At 44.6% G+C, this 23,883-nt stretch overlaps 1 protein-coding gene across 1 annotated transcript in view; it reads left to right on the top strand.

Annotated features, from left to right (window-relative positions):
* The first annotated feature begins 881 nt into the window (after positions 1–881).
* Positions 882–23,883, top strand: part of LOC126470820 (rho GTPase-activating protein 100F) — a 334,288-nt gene continuing 311,286 nt past the window's right edge. The window contains exon 1 of the mRNA XM_050098831.1: positions 882–887. Within this exon, the coding sequence (XP_049954788.1) occupies positions 882–887 (6 nt within the window). The remainder of the gene's footprint in view (positions 888–23,883) is intronic.

The following is a 23,883-nucleotide window of genomic DNA, read 5'->3' on the forward strand; positions in this document are numbered from 1 at the left end:
TGTGTGTGATGTCCTTAGGTTAGTTAGGTTTAATTAGTTCTAAGTTCTAGGCGACTGATGATCTCAGAAGTTAAGTCGCATAGTGCTCAGAGCCATTTGAACCATATATCAGGGGTCCCATATCACTCCAACTGTACACGCCCCACACAATTATTGAGCCTCCACCAGCTTGAAGAGCCCACTGCTGACAAGCGGGATCCATGAATTGATGAGGTTGGCTCCATACCCGTACACGTCCCTCCGCTGATACAATTTGAAACGAGACTCTGCTGACCAGGCAACATGTTTCCAGTCATCAACAGTGCAATGTTGTTGTTGACGGGCCCAGGCGAGGCGTAAAGCTTTGTGTCGTGTAGTCAGCTCCGAAAGCCTATATCGATGATGTTTCTTTGAATGGTTTGCACGCTGACACTTGTTGATGGCCCAGCACTGAAATATGCAGAAATTTGCGGAAGGGTTGCACTTCTGTCATGTTGAATATTCTCTTCAGCGGTCATTGGTCCCGTTCTTTCAGGATCTTTTTACGGCCGCAGCGATGTCGGAGATTTGATGTTTTACTGGATTCCTAATATTCACGGTACACTCGTGAAATGGTTGTACGGGAAAATTCCCACTACATCGCTACTTCGGATATGCTGGTCCCATCGCTCGTGCGCCGACTATAATACCACGTTCAAACTCACTTAAATCTTGATAACCTGCCATTGTAGCAGCAGTAACCGATCTAATAGTTGCGCCAGACACTTGTCTTACATAGGCGTTGCCGACCGCAGAGCCGTGTTTTGCCTGTTTACATATCTCTGTATTTGAATACCCATGCCTATACCAGTTTCTTTGGCGCTTCAGTGTAGAACCTAGTACGTTGTACTCGATGTAAGAAAATGCAGGTGAGTTGGAAAAACAATCCCGTAATATTCGAATACAGCATTAGTAGTGTACTGGATGACACAGTGACGTCGATTAAATATGTAGGATATCTAGGCATAACGTTGATAAGCGATATGAAATGGGACGAGTACGTGAGGATGGTAGTAGGTTAGGCAAATGGCCGGCTTCGGTTTATTGGGAGAATTTTAGGAAAGTGGGGTTCACCCGTAAAGGAGACCGCGTATAGAAATAGTGCAAACCAGTCTTGAGAAATGTTCGAGTGTTTGAATCACCACAAGGTCAGATTCGAGAAAGACATCGGCGAAATTCGGAAGCCGGCTGCTAGATTTGTTACCGGTAGGTTCGATCAACAAGCGAGTATTATGGAGATGTTTCGTCGACTCAGATGGAAATCCCTGGAAGGAAGGCGACGTTCTTTTCGCGTAGTACTATTGAGAAAAGTTAGAGAACCGGCAGTTCACTGTAGAACGATTTTACTGCCGCCAACTTATACGGAGCGGTCAAAAAGTTTCCGTCTGAGAGCGTTGCTGCAGTGTACAAGCCACGTAGCCCTGCTCCCATGCGGGAATGTAAGCTCACACAGGCAGGCAAGGGAGTAGTATGACATTCGTGTCTTTATGACCTGTGTGCGGTAAATGCGGAAACATGAACTATAGCGACATTATTAACTAATCCGTCTAAACAGGAACAACGTGATGTTATTCTTTTCTTGGCTGCTAAAGGACGAACACCGGTACCCACCCATCGGAGAATGAAAAATGTATTTCAGACTGCATTTCCGTCGAAAATCACTATTGTGGAATGGTGCGACAAGGGAAGATGCTGCTGCTTCACAAACATCAACAAAATGGTCTGTTGTTTGGAGAAATGAGTTTGTCATCAGGGTGACTTTGTTGAGCAATACATGTGTAGGCATGCAGACTAAAAATATAGAATGTTAATAAAGTCTGTTTTATTTAAAAATGTTGAAGAGTTTTCACATAAAAAAATTCAGAAGCATAACTTTTCAGCACGCCCTCGTATATACACGTTTCAGTCAGATCAATGTGACCACCGTCTATGTTCGACGTCAACGTGCAATAACGGCAGGTGGCAGCACCAGCAGAGGAGGGAGAACGCAGAAAACAATGCAGTTGTTGTCGTAATGCGAAAACAGTGCAATTTACGTCACGTCCAAAAGGGCGTGATTATTGGGTTTCGGGAAAAGGGTGGAAGCATTTCCGAAACAGTGCAGTTTGTAAACTGTTCGCGTGCCGCCGTGGTTAAAGTATATCACGCATGGCAAAATGGCGCTATCCAAAACCAGCGTCGAGGCAACTGTGGAGCCATTGATGACAGGGAGATGTGTACAGGCGAACAGACGTCCAACTGTTGAGCAACTGACCGCCCAGGTGAACCAACAGTGTCTCCTCAACGACCGTTCAGCGAACGTTGCTGCGTATGGGGCTCCGCAGCCGGTTCATGCACCCATGTTGACTGCTGTTCATCGGCGACGAAGACTGGAATTCGCACTCCAGTTCCAAAACTGGACGTCCACTGAGTGGCGACAGCTGGCCTTTTCAAATGAATCGTGTTTTATGCTCTATCGGACTTGGCCGTTGGCGTGTACGGCGTGAAAAGTCTGAAAGCACACTCCATGCAACCAGGAGGGAGCGTTATGGTCTGGGAAATGTTTTCGTGGTATTCCCCGGATGATCTCGTCACTAGGAAAGGTGCACTGGTTCTGCACAATTGCGCATTTATCATTGGGGACCAAGTCAACCCCTACATCCAGTTTGTTCTTCCGTTGCACGATGGCATCTACCAGCAGGAAAACGCAACGTGTCACACAACTCGCAGTGTACGTGCGCGATTCGAAGAGCACCAAGATGAGTTTACCGCACTCCCCTGGCCACCAAGCCGGCCGGAGTGGCCGAGCGGTTCTAGGCGCTTCAGTCTGGAACTGCGCGACCGCTACGGTCACAGGTTCGAATCCTGCCTCGGGCATGGATGTGTGTGCTGTCCTTAGGTTAGTTAGGTTTAAGTAGTTCTAAGTTCTGGGGGACTGATGACCTCAGATGTTAAGTTCTATAGTGCTCAGAGCCATTTGAACCATTTTTGAACCTGGCCACCAAACGAGAATCTGTGGAACCATCTAGATCTGGCTGTTCGCGCTTTGGATCCTGAACCAAGAAAGTTAGCGCAGCTGACAACGGTACTGGAGTCAGCAATGCCCCCACCCCCGTCGGCACCTTCCAGAACCTCACTGACTCTCTACCTGCACGTCGCGCAGCGGCTAACACTTAAAGCATTCTAAGACAGTTTTGTGTTATCATGTGGTTTGTTTTGCTGTCGCCTACACTAAACGTTTAATTGTATAACTGTGAATTAACCTTTAAACATAAATTGCAATTTAATGCATCTTCTGGATCACGGTGCCAGGACTGTTGGGAACGAATTTTACTCCTTTGGAGCACAATTTATAGTAATCGAGGCTACTGAAGCTAGGATATGCATATGTAGTGTATTAACTGCATGTGGTGCAAAAATTTCCAGAATATTGAGAGCAATATGAACATGTAGCGGAAAGGATACAGTGAAGTTGTATTAAGGACTATTTCTACTGATTGTTTCCATATTTCCTAAATATAAATACCAAGACTGTCGTGAAGTATTTATTTGTACCACAATGCTACCAGTCGCTTTACTGTACACTTTATGTTATATTTCAGTGAATAGCTACGCGATTCTAATTAGTTTTCCTCCTCTTCAGGCCTGACCACTTACAGATTACAAGTTGTACAAAAATAAATGTTAGTTAAATAAAGTACGCCTAACTGGGACACTGTGGAGTATAAGCTATTACGGACGATCTCTTCTTGATGAGTGAAGAAGGGACACGCTGAGGGATGGTGGGTGCATAGAAGCTAGGATTACAGATGCGAGCGGTGGTGGTGCGGCTAGTGTGCTGCTTCTATTCGCTTGTAGATTTTCACGACACAGCCACGATGGCTCGGAGTAAAGAACGAGGCAGTGCAGTGGCTAAGAGACTGCAAGCGCATTCAGAACAGGCAACGTTCAGATAATTGTCCATCCATTCCGTTTTAGGTATTTTCATTATTTCACAAATATAATAAGGCGAATGCGGATGCGATTCCTTTGAAAAATAAAGGATCTAATTCTGTTGTCCACCCATCTCCAAACGTAACTTGACCTCTGACTCTAACGACCTCATTATCGACGCAGCATTAAACCGTAAACTTCCTGCATGGACAGCATAAAGGTGCTTCTATACGGTGCGCATAATAAAAATGGACGGAAAATATTTCGTGCACTTTGAGATAAGCAACCCAACATCATTCGCAGCGGGGATGGTTCATGTAAGTTAGATTACCTATCTTAAGGCGTATGAAATATTTTCCGAGCCTACATATTTGCCCACCCTGTATACTAGATACTATCATGCAGTACTCGTGTAGCGGATTCTTAACATGACAAATGTATCGCTTAATGCACTGACATTTCACTGATTCATTTGCGTCGTACTTCTTCCTAGTAACTCCACAATAGAGCCCGCTCGCGGAACGTGTGCGCCCGGAAGGACAGAGGTGCAGTCTGGAACGAAGTGAAATGCAGTATATTCACTGAGTCTTTTGTTCCTTATTATGTTTGTTTTCCATCTACCGTGAAAAGAATGATGCAGAATGTAAAACGACATAGTTTGTGTTTTATTTTCCATTTGGTCTGATGCACAAAAAGCTCCGTCTGCTTCCGTCGGAAGCACGTCAAAGCACAATGGTGCTCTTATCGCCGGGCACACATTTCGCTTGGTCGAGTTATACGCTTGTATGCAACACTACACCACATCACTGAACAGCTCACCACTGACGCGAAAGAATTATTTCGCACACACGTCGGTCGTTGCGTTATGACTGTATGTGAACACTGTAGCAAAATAAGACAGACATACTGTTTGCGATCGGACTACAGACTGATGATTCTGTCATCATCTATGAGAACAAAAATGATAGCTGAACTGTCTTAGGTTTTTTGCTGATGCACCCCAAACCTATTACGTTAGAATTAACTTAAAGGTAATAGGAAACGTTGCTCGTAAACTCTGTTATTTTGTTCAGAATACTCTGTCCATGCATTATAATGTTCCATGATATACATCATTTCACTTTTTCCCAATTTTATGGGTCTCTATTTTATTTTCAGCTAGTAGATATATTTCTTACACCAACAACTGCTACTGCTCATTTGTTTTATTTCTCTAGTCTTTAGCAATCCTTATTTGTAACATTTGTAGCACATGCTGAAGACGTAAAAATGCAACGACAGTTTACAATCTGCGAACTCCACTTTCGCCCCCCCCCCCCCCCCCAACCTCTCCGTTCCCACCCCAGTCTACCTCCTTCATACGCCCTTATCCCTCTTTTACTGTCACTCTATCGACAGAAGCTCCATCATAGTTCACGTTCTATAATATCTAGGTTAATTGTAGTTTATTAATGTAGTTGTTATTTTCGTGTAACTTGTAATCTGTGTGGAATCACCCACAATGACACGCGAGACATGCCGAGGACCTATCACCATGTATTCAAACGAAACATAACAAAAAATAACTTATATGACAACAGTGGAATACAAAATAAAATGGAATATTATCGCTACAAACAGCATTACAAGAGTTCCAAAGACCCTGCTTGCTCCTAATAAGGGTCCGAATTAGCTAGCGCAGTGTCTAGTTTTGTCTTTAAAGAGCAGTTTCTAGGAATAATGGAAAATGGAGAAGACCAGGCAGGAATCTAGATTTCCTCGTGTTGTCAATACAGCACAAGGTCTGGAAACATTGCTGCTCAGTTCATTTGATATTCTTCTCCTCGGAGAACTGGCCATAAAAACTCAATACTATCGTCTTGGAGGATCATTTTTCCGCCCCACTTATATACGAATTTTTCGGCATAACGACCGAAAAAGCGCCCCCCCCCCCAAACCCTCCTCAATGGGAACCACATCGCGTTTTAACCTCTTCCGATGATTCTGGGCAATTGATAACGTGTCCTTCGTTGCCTTCTGATGAGCAGCCCTCTAGATTGACTGTCTAGGCAGAATACTTTTAACACATGTATTAAGGAGACTGGCTGCTACTTCTCATGGGCACGGTCCGATTCACGCGTCTCCAGTCCAAGAGTGAAAACCGTCTACTGTGGTAAGTGCATTACTTATCTCCATATAAACAGAGATACATACACGAGGTCAAATTGCTTCGATTCCAAACTGAATATGGCTAGCGTCGGCTAGAGAATCTGCACTGATATGGTTAGTTTTGGTGTGCATATTTCTCGAGCAGTGTCGGTAATTTAAATTAACAGCTGCCGTACTGAAACTAACTACTGAAGAACCGTGGGTAATCGTTCAACGCTGGCCATTCTTCGCTTTGCACTGAGTGATCCTTTTTGCTCGCCAAGAGCTACATTTGCACTATTTACGCAATTTTTCATTGTCCATGATCAAAAGGATATCAGTCTTTTAAATGATTTTATAAAACTCCATGAGGCTATCTCACTCAACGTTATTGACCATTGACCGAGTCTCTGCATGAGGAATGGTCAACATTCAGGGATGTGACAGGAACGCTAATCTGAAGCAAAGAATTTCATATGGACATATGCCCTATTCCGAATGGTTTCCGAGATAGAACACATTTGATGTACATTTGTTTTCGGGATAGTGGCACGCAAGTATGTGTCGTACCCACCCGATCTCTCTCGCAGTTTATTCTGGCCTAACTTACCTCGTTGCTTTATACCGCTTTGCTCTGGATGTCTTTTTGACAGTAAACTAGCCCGTTGAATGCGCAGTTGTCCATGGTGAGTTGTAAGTGAAGTAGTGCGAAGGATCGAGAGTGTATCAGAGAGAAGCATCGGTTAGTAGTCTCTGTATACGCGCTGGTACAATGCCACACATGTATACTACAATATGAAGGTTTGCCATATGTTTACCGCTTGTGCGATGATAGTGCTCCTGCTACTGTCGGAAAATACAGTCGGCGCTTTCCGGCAGATTGAATTCCTGATAAAAAGGTAAAGTAAAATCGTATGCCATGAATGGGTAGGAGATACCGAAGGGCAGGTTCGGCTACATAACTGGGAAGGTTTTCCCTATCTTTCGCACCTGTAGGCACCTTTCCTTCGCGACGTATGAGAACTGTGTGCGTAAGTGTATCTGTTAAGTGTGGGTGACTGTTATGTAGTGCAGTGTCATTTTCGTGTTGCAGATGATGAGAAAATGGTAGAAGGTGAAACATAACTTACACTTCTCGAAGACCATCAAGGGGACCACCGAGCTTCACATCCCCATCCGAAGGACGAATCACCATGGACAGTGACACATGCCCTCTCTTCATGAGACACTGCGGAGAGGTTTGGAAGTGAATCCATGACATTGGCGCAAAGACTGGTGATCAGAAACTTCATGCCACCACCTGTCCTCCCCTTGCCAGCCAAGTACTGACAGTGAAAATTCCATCCACCACCAAGATTCGAACCGGCTTACCTCCGGGTCGGGCGCCATCGTACAGGCGTGCGCTAGCGACCCCGGCGACGGAAGCGGGGCAGTTCCTGATCCTAGAGTGTTTACCAGAGTATTATGCACACTGCGTGAAACAGATATTCTTTGAAGTTACCATTTTTCTTCGGAACGCGTAGTTCAGCAACCTGTGCAGTTGTTGAAATGGTGTAGCATAGTTCTACCACCAGCTCACAACGGCTTCCTGCACGTCACAGTGTCCCACGAACACGGGAAAAACTTGTACCCAATTCACATACAGCGTGTCCACAATCTTCACATCGGCAACATTGCCAAACGACTTGAAATTAGTCACCCGTTAAATGACAGTCGTCATTTGTTTCCATTTACACTATTCATTGATGAAGCTACGTTTACACGGAATGGAATCAACAACGCACGTAATAAATATCGACGCTCGCAGGAAAATCCACACACTAAAGTGGAAACGAATTTCCAAGTTCGTTGTTCGATCAATGTTGGTGCGGCATGATCAGTAACTTGTTGATAGGCCCTGTCAGTTAAGAAGAGCTAATGAAGTGACAGCATTACTCGCTTTTTTTTGAAACTTTCTGCACGTGCATCTTGAGCACTGCGAACTGCAAATTACTTCTAGCAAGATGGAGATCCTCCACATTTTACCAGGTGTGTGAGGGAATATTTCAATCGCACTTACCCTAATCGCTGGATTTTTCGTGGCAGTACAATTAACTGGCCACCAAGATATCCAGACCTTACGCCATTAGATTTTTGTTTATGGTGTTGGATTAAGTAAAAATGTATAAACGAAAGGTGGATTAGCGAGATGGACTACTTTGTCGTCTCATGGACACTGCTGTCCTCATTAGGGAATGTGCAGAGGTACGCAGACAAGAAACAAGCCATGTTCTGCCAAGAGTGCACAAATGCGCTGAAGTTGACGGTGGGATATTCGAACATTTATTGTGAACTTTACAACACCTGTAATGTGAACTTGCACGATAATTCTTAAAGAGAAATGTGATAAAAATACGTATTTTTCAGTTGATACTTTGTAAGACGCATGTTTTAATGTTGGCTAACAGTTGTACATATGTAAACCTGACAATGTCTTGAATAATACAGAAAATAAATAACAATGTACATTAAATGTTTTCTATCTCGGGAACTATTCGGATTAGGGCGAATGTTCATATGAAGTTTTGTGCTTCAAATGGTTGTTCCTGTCATATACCCGAATACTGACCATTCCTCCTGGGGCTTCCTGGATGCACTGCTCTGGAAAACATAAAACGAGGTAGATAAAGTACCACAAACATATTAACAGCTCGGTGGAAATGAATGAAAGTGCGGGGACATGTTGCTAGAGGTCTCCTAGTCGCACACAAACAGTTGGACGTCACATGGCGTGAGATCTGCGTGACTATAGCGCCAAAAGGGGCTGAATTCGCAACACGAGGCAACTGCAGAAACGGGAAAAAACAGTATACAGTGTATATCAATCAGCCGAGCAGTGACGTTGCACTGTGGTGGTTTTCTTCATTACGACATGGCCAAGAGACAACATTTGAATGGCTTCATACTAGGAAGAACCATCGGGAAACTGGACGAATGACGAACTGCGACGAGTGTAGTCGAGGAATTTGGTATCGCACGCAGCATTGTTTCACGTGCATGCGGTGCGTTCCAAACCACATGCACTGCTGGCCGAATGAGAGGACGTAATCGACCATGGCCAACTATAGCAGCAGATGACCGTTATATTGTGGGACAGGCAAAAAGGGATCTGGGTCAAATAACGGGTGCAGTTACAACCATAGTTAACAGGAATGCAAGGCGCGTAATATCACGCTCCACTGTAGCGCGGCAACTGCGTGGGGGTGGTATCTTTGCCCGACGACCAGTACATTGTTTTGTATACCGCCTGGAAGGCGGCGCATGGGTAGGAGCAGGAGCAGGAAAATTACGTCGGTACGGCAGTGAGTAAAAATGGTTTACTGATGCAAGAAAGAGTACATAACTTTGTACAAATGCGAAGTCTTAGATCCGTCGTATGTAGAGCAAAGCTGAAGCGAAGTTTCCGGGCTGGCTGCACCTGATGAAATGGGGCGAATCTGTGGCGGAGCTCGTAGAGCTCTCCAGCGTCGGCTAGAGGGCGCTGTCATCGGTGTCGGTGTCGTAGTGCCAACTTAACTGGTACGTAAGCCGTGGCATCGTAGCTATCGATACCACACATTGTATTCCGTTGACATCCGCAAAATCTGCAGCGCCATCTGCGATGGTACCAGGAGCATAGAAACTCTCGGATGAGAGGAGATTCAATCTCAGTAGTGATTCTGGACGTACCCTCATATGGTGACAGGTTGGAACACGTAATGCACCGAGGAACACTGGAGAATATGGGATCGTTTTGGTGGTCCAGATATTACGGTGTGGGAGACATAATGTTGCCTAGCATACCAGTCTCCAAATCTGTGAAAGAGTTACACTGGTTGGTCAACGTTATTGTAACATTGTACTTCTTACCTATGTGCGTCTTTTCAGGAGTGAATTCGGCCCTGACTTCATTTTTGTGGATGACCACTTCGAACTGCACAGGTGCAGGAGATCATGGAACGAGAGGATATTTGGCGAATGGATTGGACTTTCCGTTTCCGCGACTTAAATTCCATCGTGTGGAATGTGTTGGGTTCAAATGGTTCAAATGGCTCTGAGCATTATGGGACTCAACTGCTGAGGTCATTAGTCCCCTAGAACTTAGAACTAGTTAACCTAACTAACCTAAGGACATCACACACATCCATGCCCATGGCAGGATTCGAACCTGCGACCGTAGCGGTCTCGCGGTTCCAGACTGCAGCGCCAGAACCGCGCGGCCACTTCGGCCGGCGAATGCGTTGGGAAGACATACTGCAGCACGTCCACATGCGCCGACGACCAACCACCAGTTGTCAACAGCACTGTTGGAGGAATAGCGCACCCTACCAAAAGAACTCTTTACGAACCTTGAGGAACAGGCATGGGAGAACGTGGCAGAGTATGCAGTACCGTCCGTTGTGATCACGCATCCTATTAAGAGCCGTGCCTCATCTTTTTTAATGGCCGGGAGACCATCAAAAATCGCGCTGATGTCAGTATAATTACTGTCTTTTAATAAAAGTGTTATTTCAGTTCGTCTCATTCCGTATTTATTGCAATGATCTTCAGTACTATACTGCAGCAGTTACTTTTGTCCTTAACTTTTGTGCACCAGTGTAGTTCGCAGAATGCATTCCCGTGGAATTCATATTCAAAAACACAACTCATTCACAGCGGGCAGCACTGTCGTAAGTTTACGCAGTGCAATCGTCAGCCTTCTTTCATTCGATTTAGGATATGTGCCGTTTGATTTAAAGAAATTCAGCGACTGTTTTTGTGTATCTTTTGTTTGTTTTGATCCCCGATTTACGATTCGCAACAAATAGTGTTAGATACGCTTACGAAGAAGGAATTTGGAATAATTCCAGAATTCTGGCAGGTGAAGGTGGTAACCTTACCGCATGACAGACCGGAAGAAGAAAATGGTGCGGCATTTAAGAGAATTGTCCCGCATCCAGCAGGAGATGGTTTCAAATCATCGCCTGGCTATCCTAATTTGTGATCTCCGAGGCTTCCATAAATCGTTTAAGCGGTTGCTAAAGTGGGTTTTCAAATAAGGACATAAGCGATTCACTCACACAACCTCGTCCATCCGAGCTTGAGCTCAGTTTCAAAGGAACTGAAATCAATGGGGCGTTAAAATTCTGAGCTTCGTACCTTTGGCAGGCCGACGATCCATCAGATTCGAAACATCTACGGGAGGGCGAGCACATAACGTGGGTAATCACTGAAGCAGAAGGCGGCGGCGTGGCAGGGCGGCCGCCTGTCAGCTTACCAGTAAGCCCTGCCCTTGTTGCGGCGCGCCGTCCTAACTTGCACTTAGGGCAGGCCCACGCTCCAGCGGCCGAAGCGGCTTACCACCTCTGTTTATACGTAGGCCAGTGCTGAAGACCGATGCCTCCGCTTCATACTGGGGCGCAGCCATCCCTAGGGCGTGTATTCTCTCTGCCTAAACTATTCCAAATCATCCTCTGACTTAGTTATAACGACGAATATACTGTTGCAACGCATTCAAACCACGAAAAGCGAAAATTCTACACTGCCTGACAAGAAAATCACAGTACACAAAAATGCAGAGGAGGGAACGAAATGAAACTACGTGGGTACGAGTGGTGTGTGCTGTTGTTTTAGTGATTACAACATCGAGTTAAATTTACAAAGAACTTGGCAGTATACGCCCACTTATCATTTTGACGTTGTAACCCTCTGGCCTGGATGCATGCAGTGTTTCGAACGGGAAGGATGTCATAAAGCCACTGTATCCTCTCCTGAGACGAGCTGGCCTGCAACTGTCGTAACTGGTCACTGATATCCGGGAAGGAATTAACGTCCGACGTCACATATTCTCTCTGGGACTGATATGAAGATCTTACTGTCCATGGAAGTACCTCATCACCTCGTAGACAGTTCTTAGAGACACGTGCTATGTGTGGATGATCATTATCCTGCTGAAAAACGACATCTCGATACTGTCGCATGATGTCCGTGAGATACCGTTGTGCCATCAGAGTTCCCTCAGTCATTACAAGCCGTGACTTTAACGGACTACAATGTGAGTGTTGGACAAAACGATGATCGTCCCGTGTGGTCAGACATGGTTCAAATGGTTCAAATGGCTCTGAGCACTATGGGACTTAACAGCTGTGGTCATCAGTCCCCTAGAACTTAGAACTGCTTAAACCTAACTAACCTAAGGACATCACACACATCCATGCCCGAGGCAGGATTCGAACCTGCGACCGTAGCAGTCGCACGGTTCCGGATTGCGCGCCTAGAACCGCGAGACCACCGCGGCCGGCGGTCAGACATGGTGACCGGAACCTTGAAGACGAGTATGCCTGCCACCCCATCACTTTCGCATGCAGTCCAACTACGGGAGAGTGTCACATCCGAATGCCCCAGAAATCTGGAAACCACCCGATTCGATGAGCCGGCCAAATGAAGAACTACAATGAGTCCCCTTTTAAACTCTGTCGTATGCTGATAACACTGTCTCACACGATTACGTGACATCTCCGTGTCCTTCACAGTAATGACTCAACATGTGATGTTATTTACGCTCCTTATATATACCCCACTAGTCCTGGTCACGACAGTAAACACGAATAACACTAATGCAGTCTGTTGCCCGTTCTACCTGTCACAGAGAATAGCAACTCTGGTCATTTACGTATCAGCCAATGATGTGTATGTGTACGAAGTAACATTGATATTCGACCATATCTTCTGGGTGTTTTTCTTTTTTTGGCCTGCAGTGTAAATTCCGGAACCTTATATTGTTCTTTCCGTTTCAGCATCACCGTCAATGATAAATCCATATCTCGACGGAACAGAAACTAAAATCTACTACATTGCAAGCAAATACATTAACAGCACTCAATGAGATTCAATGTGTACAGTTGTGCAATTTACAGGCGTGGAAGCAAGGGAGCGAGGGTCATCATGGGAGTCTTGAGTAATCCCCCCCCCCCCCCACCCCCTTCTTTTTTCAGTTATCTTTTGAAGAATGAAGAACACGAAAACTTCAGAATACCGAAAATGGCAAGGAATTGTACAAAATTGTAATCTGTGTTTAACGCCGGATATTTTTCAGTTTCTTGCCTATGTGCATGGGCCTGCGCACTGACTGCTCTCGCAGAATATTCGTGCCGGGTAAAGGAGCCCCTGACAGCCTGATCAAGCCTGCTGCCGTCAACAAATCCGACACGGTTCCAGAATCTGAAGATAAAACCAGCAAACCACAGGAAGCTGAGTAAGCCAAGACAGAAGGGAAAGATCCCTCCCCCGGACCACATCCCGCAACAACTAAGAAAAATACAGCAGGAAGCATGTTTCCCCGACGGTAACGAGAAACTACTGAAAGAAACAATAATCACATCACTTACCAGTCGTACAGCAGTAATCTGCAGACTGTGTTCACAGTGATAGTGGTGTAAACTTTGATGCTTTGTCAAACGTGAAAAAGCATGTTGCTATTACATTTTACTGATTGTATGACACATGTCCTTCTCCAGTTTTCGGACTTGTGCTCTTCAAACGAAATATTTCTCTTAATTATAATTGCATATAAGTTATGTTTAAGCGATGTACTATGTACCTGAGTAAAGAAATTTATTTTATTATTATTATTGTATTGAAACAATTATATATTTTAAAGTCACTATTATTATATTTTTAGCGTTCTGACGCCCATTAAAAGCGGGTGTGACAATAAGGAAATTTGAGGGAACTGGATGGGGGATTAGAGTCTATTGCAGCATCCCCAACCCCCATAACAAACTGTGACCTTCACCCTCTCCACCCTGAAAGCCATTACTGCACTGATATTTCAGCTGCATACCTTCTAAAAACCCTCGGAGTGAGAATGCTTTGAAAACCAGACCAATGTTGCTTGGACAGATGCGTTTAGTTGTCAATGTGTTCATGGTGTACCTTTAGGAAAAGGCTCAATGTTCTGCTTTATTAAAACCGATACTATTCTGGAGATACGGTACTGTTATTACACTGCGTGACCGAAAACGTGAGAAGCACCCTGAAGAGATGGTCGAGTGTCAATGAAACTACGTACCCATAAACACACACAATAGGCAAGTACACTATGTGATCAAAAGTATTCGGATACATGGCTCAAAATGACTTACAAGTTCGTGATACCCTCCATCGGTAACGCTGGAATTCAGTATGGTGTTGGCCCACCCTTAGCCTTGATGACACCTTCCACTGTCGCAGGCATACGTTCAGTCAGGTGCTGGAAGGTTTCTTGGGGAATGGCAGCTCATTCTTCACGGAGTGCTGCACTGAGGAGAGGTATCGATGTCGGTCGGTGAGGCCTGGCACGAAGTCGGCGTTCCAAAACATCTCAAAGGTGTTCTACAGGATTCAGGTCAAGAGTGTGCAGGCCAGTCCATTACAGGGATGTTAGTGTCGTGTAACCACTCCGCCACAGGCCGTGCAATATGAACAGGTGCTCGATCGTGTAGAAAGATGCAATCGCCATCCCCGAATTGCTCTCCAATAGTGGGAAGCAAGAAGATGCTTAAATCATCAGTGTAGGCCGGTGCTGTGATAGTGCCACGCAAAATAACAAGGGGTGCAAGCCCTCGACCACACCATAAAACCACCGCCTCCGTATTGTACTGTTGGCACTACACACGCTGGCAGATGACGTTCACCGTGCATTCGTCATACCCACACCCTGATATCCGATCGCCACATTGTGTACCGTGATTCTTCACTCCATACAACGTTTCTATCGTCCAATGTTTACGCTCCTTACACCAAGCGAGGCGTCGTTTTGCATTACCCGGCGTGATGTGTGGCTTATGAGCGGCCGCTCGACCATGAAATCCAAGTTTTCTCTCCTTCCACGTAACTTTCATGGTACTTGCAGTGGATCCTGATGCAGTTTGGAATTCCTGTGTGATAGTCTGGATAGATGTCTGCCTATTACACATTACGACCCTCTTCAACTGTCGGCGGTCTCTCTCAGTCAACAGACGAGGTCGGCCTGTAGGCTTTTGTGCTGTGCGTGTCCCTTCACGTTTCCACTTCACTATCACCTCGGAAACAGTGGACCTATAGATGTTTAGTAGGAGTCTGGAAATCTCGCGTACAGCCGTATGACACAAGTTAGACCCAATCATCTGACCCCGTTCGAATTCCGTGAGTTCCGCGGAGCGCGCCATTCTGCTCTCTCACGATGTCTAATGACTACTGAGGTCGCTGATATGGAGTACCTGGCAGTAGGTGGCAGCAAAATCCACCTAATATGAAAAACGTATGTTTTTGGGGGTGTCCAGATACTTTTGATGACATAGTGTATGTAAAAGATTAGAGTTTAAATTCTCTGTGGAGAGGTAGAACGGCCACAAGAATGCCTTAGTGCTCTTACCTGGTCAGATAGAGTACAGAAAGGGCATGAAGAGCGTCAGATGTTGGGTGATCCCTGTGAGGGACAAGAAATGCCCCACACTTGTGTGAGACAGCGTTAACAGCACCTGACAGAGTTTGGAATGGACCTTATTGTGGGTCTCCATTTGGTCGGCTGGTCGAATCGTGCAATACCTAGATATGTGGTGCACTTGGATGTGTCAGTGGCCGGGTGTTGGACTGCGTGGGGATGTGAGGGCAGGCACACTCGTCGTCAGGGTTCCCGTCGACCACATGTAACCAAGACAAGGGAGGATCGCAGTATTGTGCACCAGGCACATCGTAACACTTTCATTTCTGCACCCGCCATACGGCGACAAATAATGGACTCCCTGCTTCATTTTGTTCATTCCGCATCATTGGGCGCAGATAAGTAGCAGACAGACTACAGATTTATCGTAACATGCATAGCCTGCTGCTAATACCACACCATAAACGGCTGCGTCTGGAGTGGTAGCATCGCGCATCTGCACAACTCCAGATGACCATTGTCGGCGAATATGCGGCGACCTGGAGAGAGGTACCATTCTTGCTATGTGCTGGCGAGGCACAGCGGTTACTCCTTGCGACATGGTTTGGGGTAGATTCGGGTTACATGGTTTGGGGTACATTCGGGTTACGACTTCAGGTCACGGCTGGTAGTGACTGATGGAACTCTGCTCTTTTAAAACAGCACACACTATGTGCTCAAAACTATCAGGGTACACCTTAGTGGTAATTAATGTGGGATGTGCCGACCCTTCGCCTTCATGACAGCTTGAACTCTGCAGGGTACACTTTCATTGACGTGTCTGAATGTTTGTGGAGGAATAGTAGCCCATTCTTTCTCAAGAGCAGAAACCAGAGGAGGTAGTGACGTTGGACGCTGGAATCTGGTTCAAATGGCTCTGAGCACTATGGGACTTAACATCTGAGGTCATCAGTCCCGTAGAACTTAGAACTACTTGAACCTAACTAACCTAGGGACATCACACACATCCATGCCCGAGGCAAGATTCGAACCTGCGACCGTAGTGGTCCGCGTGGTTCCAGACTGAAGCGCCTAGAAACGCTCGGCCACACCGGCCGTCGCTGGAATCTGGAGCAATGTCGCCGTACTAACTCGTCCCAAAAGTTTTCTGTTGGGTTCAGGTCAGAACACCGAGCGAGGTGGCGCTGTGGTTAGCACACTGGACTCGCATTCGGGAGGACGACGGTTCAAATCCGCGTCTGGCCAGCCAGATTTAGGTTTTCCGTGATTTCTCTAAATCGGTCCTGGCAAATGGCCAATTTCCTTCCCATCCTTGGCACAATCCAAGCTTCTGCTCCGTCTCTAATGACCTTGATGTTGACGGGACGTTAAATCCAATCTTCTTTTTCCTTTTCAGGTCAGAACTCTGGGCAGGTCACGCCATATTCGGAACGTTATTGACCAGTAATCATTACCTAACAGATACTGCTTTAGGGCCGAGTGCACAGAATGCTGATGTAAGCAACCGTCGTCTCCGAACTGTTCCTCTACCGTACACAATGCTGTAAAATCTGATCATATACTTACGCATTTAGTGTTTTCTTAAGAGCAATAAGGTGATCACACGCTAACCACAAAAAAACACTCTCATACTGCAACATCACCTTTTCCCTACTTCACTGTTGGCACTGTACATGATGGAAGGTAATGTTTTCCAGGTATTCGCCAAAACCCAAACCCTTAAGTCGGATTGCCACACGGCATAGCGTGATTCATCACTCCAAATCACTCGCTTCCTGCCATCGACTGTCCATTGCCGTCGCTCTTTACATTACATCGAACATCACTTAGCATTGACTACAGAAAAGTGTGGGTTATGAGGAGGTACTCGATCATTGTACCCCATTTTTTAACTACATGCGCCCCTTCATTTTGCTTGGTGGACTCCTGGAAACACTTTTGAACTCGCAATGATTCTTCCCACTGACTTCTTACAACCACACTCCGCAGTGTTCGACGGTCTATGTCCATCATTACATGACGTCTGCCTGGTGGTGTTCAGGTGTGTCTGTTCGTTCGAGTTTCCGTTTCATAATCACAGCACTAACAATAGATTTGGGTAGCTTTAGAAGCGTTGAAGTGCCTCTGATGGATTTATTACTAAGGTGACTTCCGATGACTAGTCCACGTCCGAAGCCGCTGAGCTCTCCTGAATGACCCGCTCTGCAGTTAATGCTTCTCTACTGACAACAGAATACTCCCCGCCTCCTTTTATACTGGAGGGTCCGCCCGTCGTGACATCTAGTGGTCAATTCCGCATTACGTAAGAGTATCCGGACACTTTTTACCACAAAGTGTACTTAGGGGGCTCCGAATACAAACCATAAATTTCGCCCTCTAGGATGGAGCGAGGAAATCACCACTTATGGATTATTTCACCTGCGTAGGAGCGCGAGAATTCTGCCTTCATGATCCTAGACTGTGTTATTAAAATGCATGCTTACTGTTTCTGAGTCTGTATTTGTGGCCGGGATCTGCTGCTAGATATCCTACTACCGGCAATTGGGGAATATGTTCGTCTATCAGGGCATCTTGACGGTCATTCCAAGGTACTCACTATAATATGGACTAATTCCAAGGGAGAGAGTTTATCTCTACACCGCCGTATAGTCTACACTTTACCAAAAGGAGAAAGACATTCCCACCTGGCCGTTGGATCACCATTAACAGGCTCATGTCATGACTCCATAGATATTGTGGAGACGTCAAATCTTTGATCCAGTATGCTGACATACGCTGATATGTTCCACCTGCTATCTACAATAATTTGTGTGAAGCCACTCATTTTGTATTGGTGAGACTTTAGTGCCTCATGGAACTATCCCACACCTAAACATCATTACTGGAAACAGAATGATCTTTTAACTTACTTATTTTCAATTTTTCAGAACTAAAATGCAAACTATAAGCTACACTTTCGTGATTTCAACATAATTTTACGGCACTATACTATCGAATGTCTGTATAGCTGCCGTTCAGCATATTAATGAAAATCATAAGATTGAAACATTAGACACCTTGATGTTACCCGTAATTGAGATGTAAATCTTATCTAAATACTACAGCTAGTGTTGTAAAGAAACAAAAACACGAGGGAAACTACTGAGAAGATGGTGAAGCTTAAATGTACAAAAATACCACATTGGAGCTGGAGGAGTGGAGGAAAATGCAATTATTGAAGAAGATGTCTGGAAGAAGTGATCCTACAGCTTGTCTTCTTATGTTAGTATGCTGGTGGCTGAACTTCGGGAATGAAAAGACATTGCAGTACTGAAACTACATGTTCTGAAGTTCGTGAGATCTTTCATTTTAACAGCACCAGACGGGGCTGATTCCTAAGAACATGCTAAAAAAGTTAATATTGCATATATTATTTAACAGTCAGTATTTTCAACTATTTTGATGATTTTGTCTCGATGTTGTCACTTTGTAACACTGATGTCGTTCTTAAAGGCTTGGTTTGAAAAAGTACAAGTAATAATTCTTTCTGATTTCTTGCACGTTATGGTTATATGGAATGTTGTTGTTGTGGTCTTCAGTCCTGAGACTGGTTTGATGCAGCTCTCCATGCTACTCTATCCTGTGCAAGATTTTTCATCTCCCAGTACCTACTGCAACCTACATCCTTCTGAATCTGCTTAGTGTATTCATCTCTTGGTCTCCCTCTACGATTTTTACCCTCCACGCTGCCCTCCAATACTAAATTGGTGATCCCTTGATGCCTCAGAACATGTCCTACCAACCGATCCCTTCTTCTGGTCAAGTTGTGCCACAAACTTCTCTTCTCCCCAATCCTATTCAATACTTCCTCATTAGTTATGTGATCAACCCATCTAATCTTCAGCATTCTTCTGTAGCACCACATTTCGAAAGCTTCTATTCTCTTCTTGTCCAAACTATTTATCGTCCATGTTTCACTTCCATACATGGCTACACTCCATACAAATACTTTCAGAAATGACTTCCTGACACTTAAATCTATACTCGATGTTAACAAATTTCTCTTCTTCAGAAACGCTTTCCTTGCCATTGCCAGTCTACATTTTATATCTTCTCTTATATTTTGCTCCCCAAATAGCAAAACTCCTTTACTACTTTAAGTGTCTCATTTCCTAATCTAATTCCCTCAGCATCACCCGACTTAATTAGATTACATTCCATTATCCTTGTTTTGCTTTTGTTGATGTCCATCTTATATCCTCCTTTCAAGACACTGTCCATTCCATTCAACTGCTCTTCCAAGTCCTTTGCTGTCTCTGACAGAATTACAATGTCATCGGCGAACCTCAAAGTTTTTATTTCTTCTCCGTGAATTTTAATACCTACTCCAAATTTTTCTTTTGTTTCCTTTACTGCTTGCTCAATATACAGATTGAACAACATCGGGGAGAGGCTACAACCCTGTCTTACTCCCTTCCCAACCACTGCTTCCCTTTCATGTCCCTCGACTCTTATAACTGCCATATGGAATGTGGAGGACATACCGAATACAAAAAATGAGTAAGAATGTAAAATTTCTTTACAAAAATAAATTCTTGTAAAACAGTGTTTTTTTTTACTTACGGTCACTTGAGAGATAGCTCCTTCCGTATTAGGTACCTCATTTGTCTATTATGAACTACGCTTACTGAGCGCGGTGCCCCATTATAACCATAAATAAATGTCGTTCGTGGATTAACAAAGACATCCTATCATACATGACCGCAATACGTCAATCTCTGCAGACCATTTATTCGACAGATGTTAAACACCAAACTCTATTTGCTTGCGGTCTGAAGAGACGCACGCTTGGCAATAATTTGTAATTGGATCTCGCAGTAGTTGGTTCTAAATATTACTTACGATGTACTGGACTGGAACGCGGGAAGGTATCTGGACGGATTGGACGCTATACGAAGAAAAAGAGTTCCTGAAAATCAGCATATCGGATAATTTGTTCGTTAAACCAAGGGACGGAATGCGCTGAGCCGCTCGAAGATTTGGACCAAGCGGATGCGTGCCGTGCTGTTTTTGCAGCGCTCCGTTTCTTCACACGATGCGTGTTTCTTATCTGAGATGCCACGAAAGGAACGAGAAAGCTTTTCGTAGCGGACAGACGACCACACGAAGCTGCCTCGGGCTGCTGGCGGCCTTGCTGCGGCGTCCGGCGAAATCTGTAGAGAGAGGGAACGAACACTCTCTGATCAAAATTATCTGGACGTTAATACCGGGTGTGCCCACAGTTCGCCTCTATGGCGCCTTGAACTCTTGTGGAATATTTTCCAAGAGGTGTCTGAATGTCTGTGGAGGAATGGCAGCCGCCGGCCGGAGTGGCCGTGCGGTTCTGGGCGCTACAGTCTGGAGCCGAGCGACCGCTATGGTCGCCGGTTCGAATCCTGCCTCGGGCATGGATGTGTGTGATGTCCTTAGGTTAGTTAGGTTTAATTAGTTCTAAGTTCTAGGCGACTGATGACCTCAGAAGTTAAGTCGCATAGTGCTCAGAGCCATTTGAACCATTTGAATGGCAGCCCATTCTTTCTCAAAAGCCTAAACCCTGGAGTCTAGAGCGAAGTCGACGTTCTAACTCATCTCAAAAGTGTTCCATTGGGTTCACTTCGGAGCTCTCGGCAGACCAGTCAATTCTGGCAACTTTATTGTCCACTAACCATTGCTCAAGGATGCTGCTTTATGACAGGGTGTTTTTCCATGATGAGACAAACAAAGCAGCTTAAATCACTTAATAAAGGTAAGGCCTCCGGTCCAGATTGTATACCAGTCAGTACGCTGATAAACTAGGTCCATATTTTGCAATTATATACAACCACTCGCTCAGAGAAAGATCCGTACCTAAAGACTAAAATTGCTCAAGTCACACCAATACCCAAAAAGAGAAGTAGGAGTAATCCGCTGAATTACAGGCCTATATCACTAACGTCGATTTGGAGTAGGGTTTTGGAACATGTATTGTATTCGAACATTATGAAGTACCTCGAAGAAAACGATTTATTGATATATAGTCAGTACGGATTCAGAAAATATCGTTCTTGTGAACGACTAGCTCTTTATACTCATGAAGTAAGAAGTACTATCGACAGGAGATGTCAAATTGATTCCGTATTTTTAGATTTCCAGAAGGCTTTCGACACCGTTCCTCTTCTTACCAAACTGCGTGCCTACGGAGTATCGCCTCAGTTGTGCGACTGAATTCGTGATTTCCTGTCAGAAAGGTCACAGTTCGAAGTAATAGACGGAAAGTCATCGAGTAAAACAGAAGTAATATCCGGCGTTCCCCAAGGAAGTGTTATAGGCCCTCTATTGTTCCTGATCTATATTAACGACGTAGGAGAAAATCTGAGTAGCCGTTTTAGATTGTTTGCAGATGATGCTGTCATTTACCGTCTTTTAAACTCATCAGATGATCAAAACGACTTGCAAAATTATTTAGATGAGGTATCTGTATGGTGCGAAAAGTGGCAATTGACCCTGACTAAAGAAAAATGTGAAGTTATTCACATGAGTACTAAAAGAAATCAGCTAAATTTCGATTACGGGGTAAGTCAAACAAATCTGAAGGCTGTAAATTCAGCTAAATGCTTAGGAGTTACAATTACAAATAACCTAAATTGGAACGATCACATAAATAATATTGTGGGTAGAGCAAACCAAAGACTGCGATTCATTGGCAGAACACTTAGAAGGTGCAACAGGTCTACTAAAGAGTCTGCTTACACCACGCTTGTCCGCTGTATTCTGGAGTATTGCTGTGCGGTGTGGGATCCGCATCAGGTGGGACTGACAGATGACATCGAAAAAGTACAAAGAAGGGCAGCTCGCTTTGTTTTATCGCGAAATAGGGGAGATAGTGTCACAGGCATGATACGTGAATTGGAGTGGCAGTCATTGAAACAAAGGCGTTTTTCGTTGCCACGGGATCTTCTCATGAAATTTCAATCATCAGTTTTCTCCTCCGATTGCGAAAACATTCTGTTGGCACTCACCTGCATAGGGAGAAATGATCATCACGATAAAATAAGATAAATCAGGGCTGGCATAGAAAAATTTAAGTGCTCGTTTTTCCCGCGTGCCGTTCGAGAGTGTAACGGTAGAGAGATAGCTTGAAGGTGGTTCATTGAACACTCTGCCAGGCAATTTATTGTTAATAGCAGAATAATCACGTAGATGTAGGTGTAGAGTAGATGTAGACAGTCGTCACCTCCGCACTGTTCCTCTAGTGCACGCTATACACAATGCTGTAAACTGTGACCATATCCTTCCGCATTTAGCGTTCTCTTAAGCGCAATAAACCGATCATCCTGAGTACAGAAAACACTCTCATACCTTAACACCACCTGCCCCATACATCACTACTAACAATACGCACGATGACAGGTAGTTGAGCCATTCGCCTACTCAAAACCCTTCTATTGGATTGCCATACGGTATACTGCGATTCATCACTCCAGATCACTCTTTTCCTGTCATCCACTGCCCTAGAGCTCCTATATAATAGACTGAAACGTCAACCATGTTTTCCCCAGCTCTCAGGATTCGGAAGTGTTTACGTTGTAGGTGGGTAACATATTCACGCGACTTTTACAATGTTTCTTATAAAATATTTCATATTGCAAGTATGAAGTGTACCGAATAGAAATTAATGTGTATATTTAGAATTCCCTTTTCATACAACAGAAAAATTGAAATGTAACATTATACGGAAATTGGCTCGAAACTTACGTGGCTCGAAACTTACGTGGTAGGCCGTAAATTTTAAATGTAATGAGTTACGAACTCGATACTAATGTCTACAAATATGGCTGTTATGCAGTAACAACTTGTGCCTATTTATTAGTTTTTGCCCGTATATAGGAACTTGCGAAAGTGGTGTTTATTTTTCAATCGTAAGTAGGCACTTCACGAAATGCGACAGTTTTATTGTACAAAGGTTACAGTGAAACGAATTTTTATTAATAGTTTCACTCGTCATTTAACCAGTATTCATTTTGTGTACTGCATGATAGGTTAGTATAACTCAGTAAAGAAGCGATAGAGAAGTGTTTCAGCTCTGCCTTCTATCTGGGTGTAATATAAGCAAGTAATACGGGTTCTGAAACAAACACTGCCTAAATGGACATGTCTGCCGCATCATAAAAGCACTCAAGCCTGTCTCATGCATACCTCCAAGAATAGTAGTTTATGAAACTTCCTGGCAGATTAAAACTGTGTACCGGACCGAGACTCGAACTTTGCCTATCGCGGGCAAGTGCTCTACCATCTGAGCTACCCAATCACGACTCACGTCCCGTCCTCACAGCTTTAATTCCGCCAGTACTCCGTCTCCTACCTCCCAAACTTCACAGAAGCTCTTCTGCGAACCTAGCAGAACTAGCACTCCTGGAAGAAAGGATATT

Source organism: Schistocerca serialis, chromosome 3 (assembly GCF_023864345.2).
Source record: "Schistocerca serialis cubense isolate TAMUIC-IGC-003099 chromosome 3, iqSchSeri2.2, whole genome shotgun sequence".
Taxonomy (NCBI): domain Eukaryota; kingdom Metazoa; phylum Arthropoda; class Insecta; order Orthoptera; family Acrididae; genus Schistocerca; species Schistocerca serialis.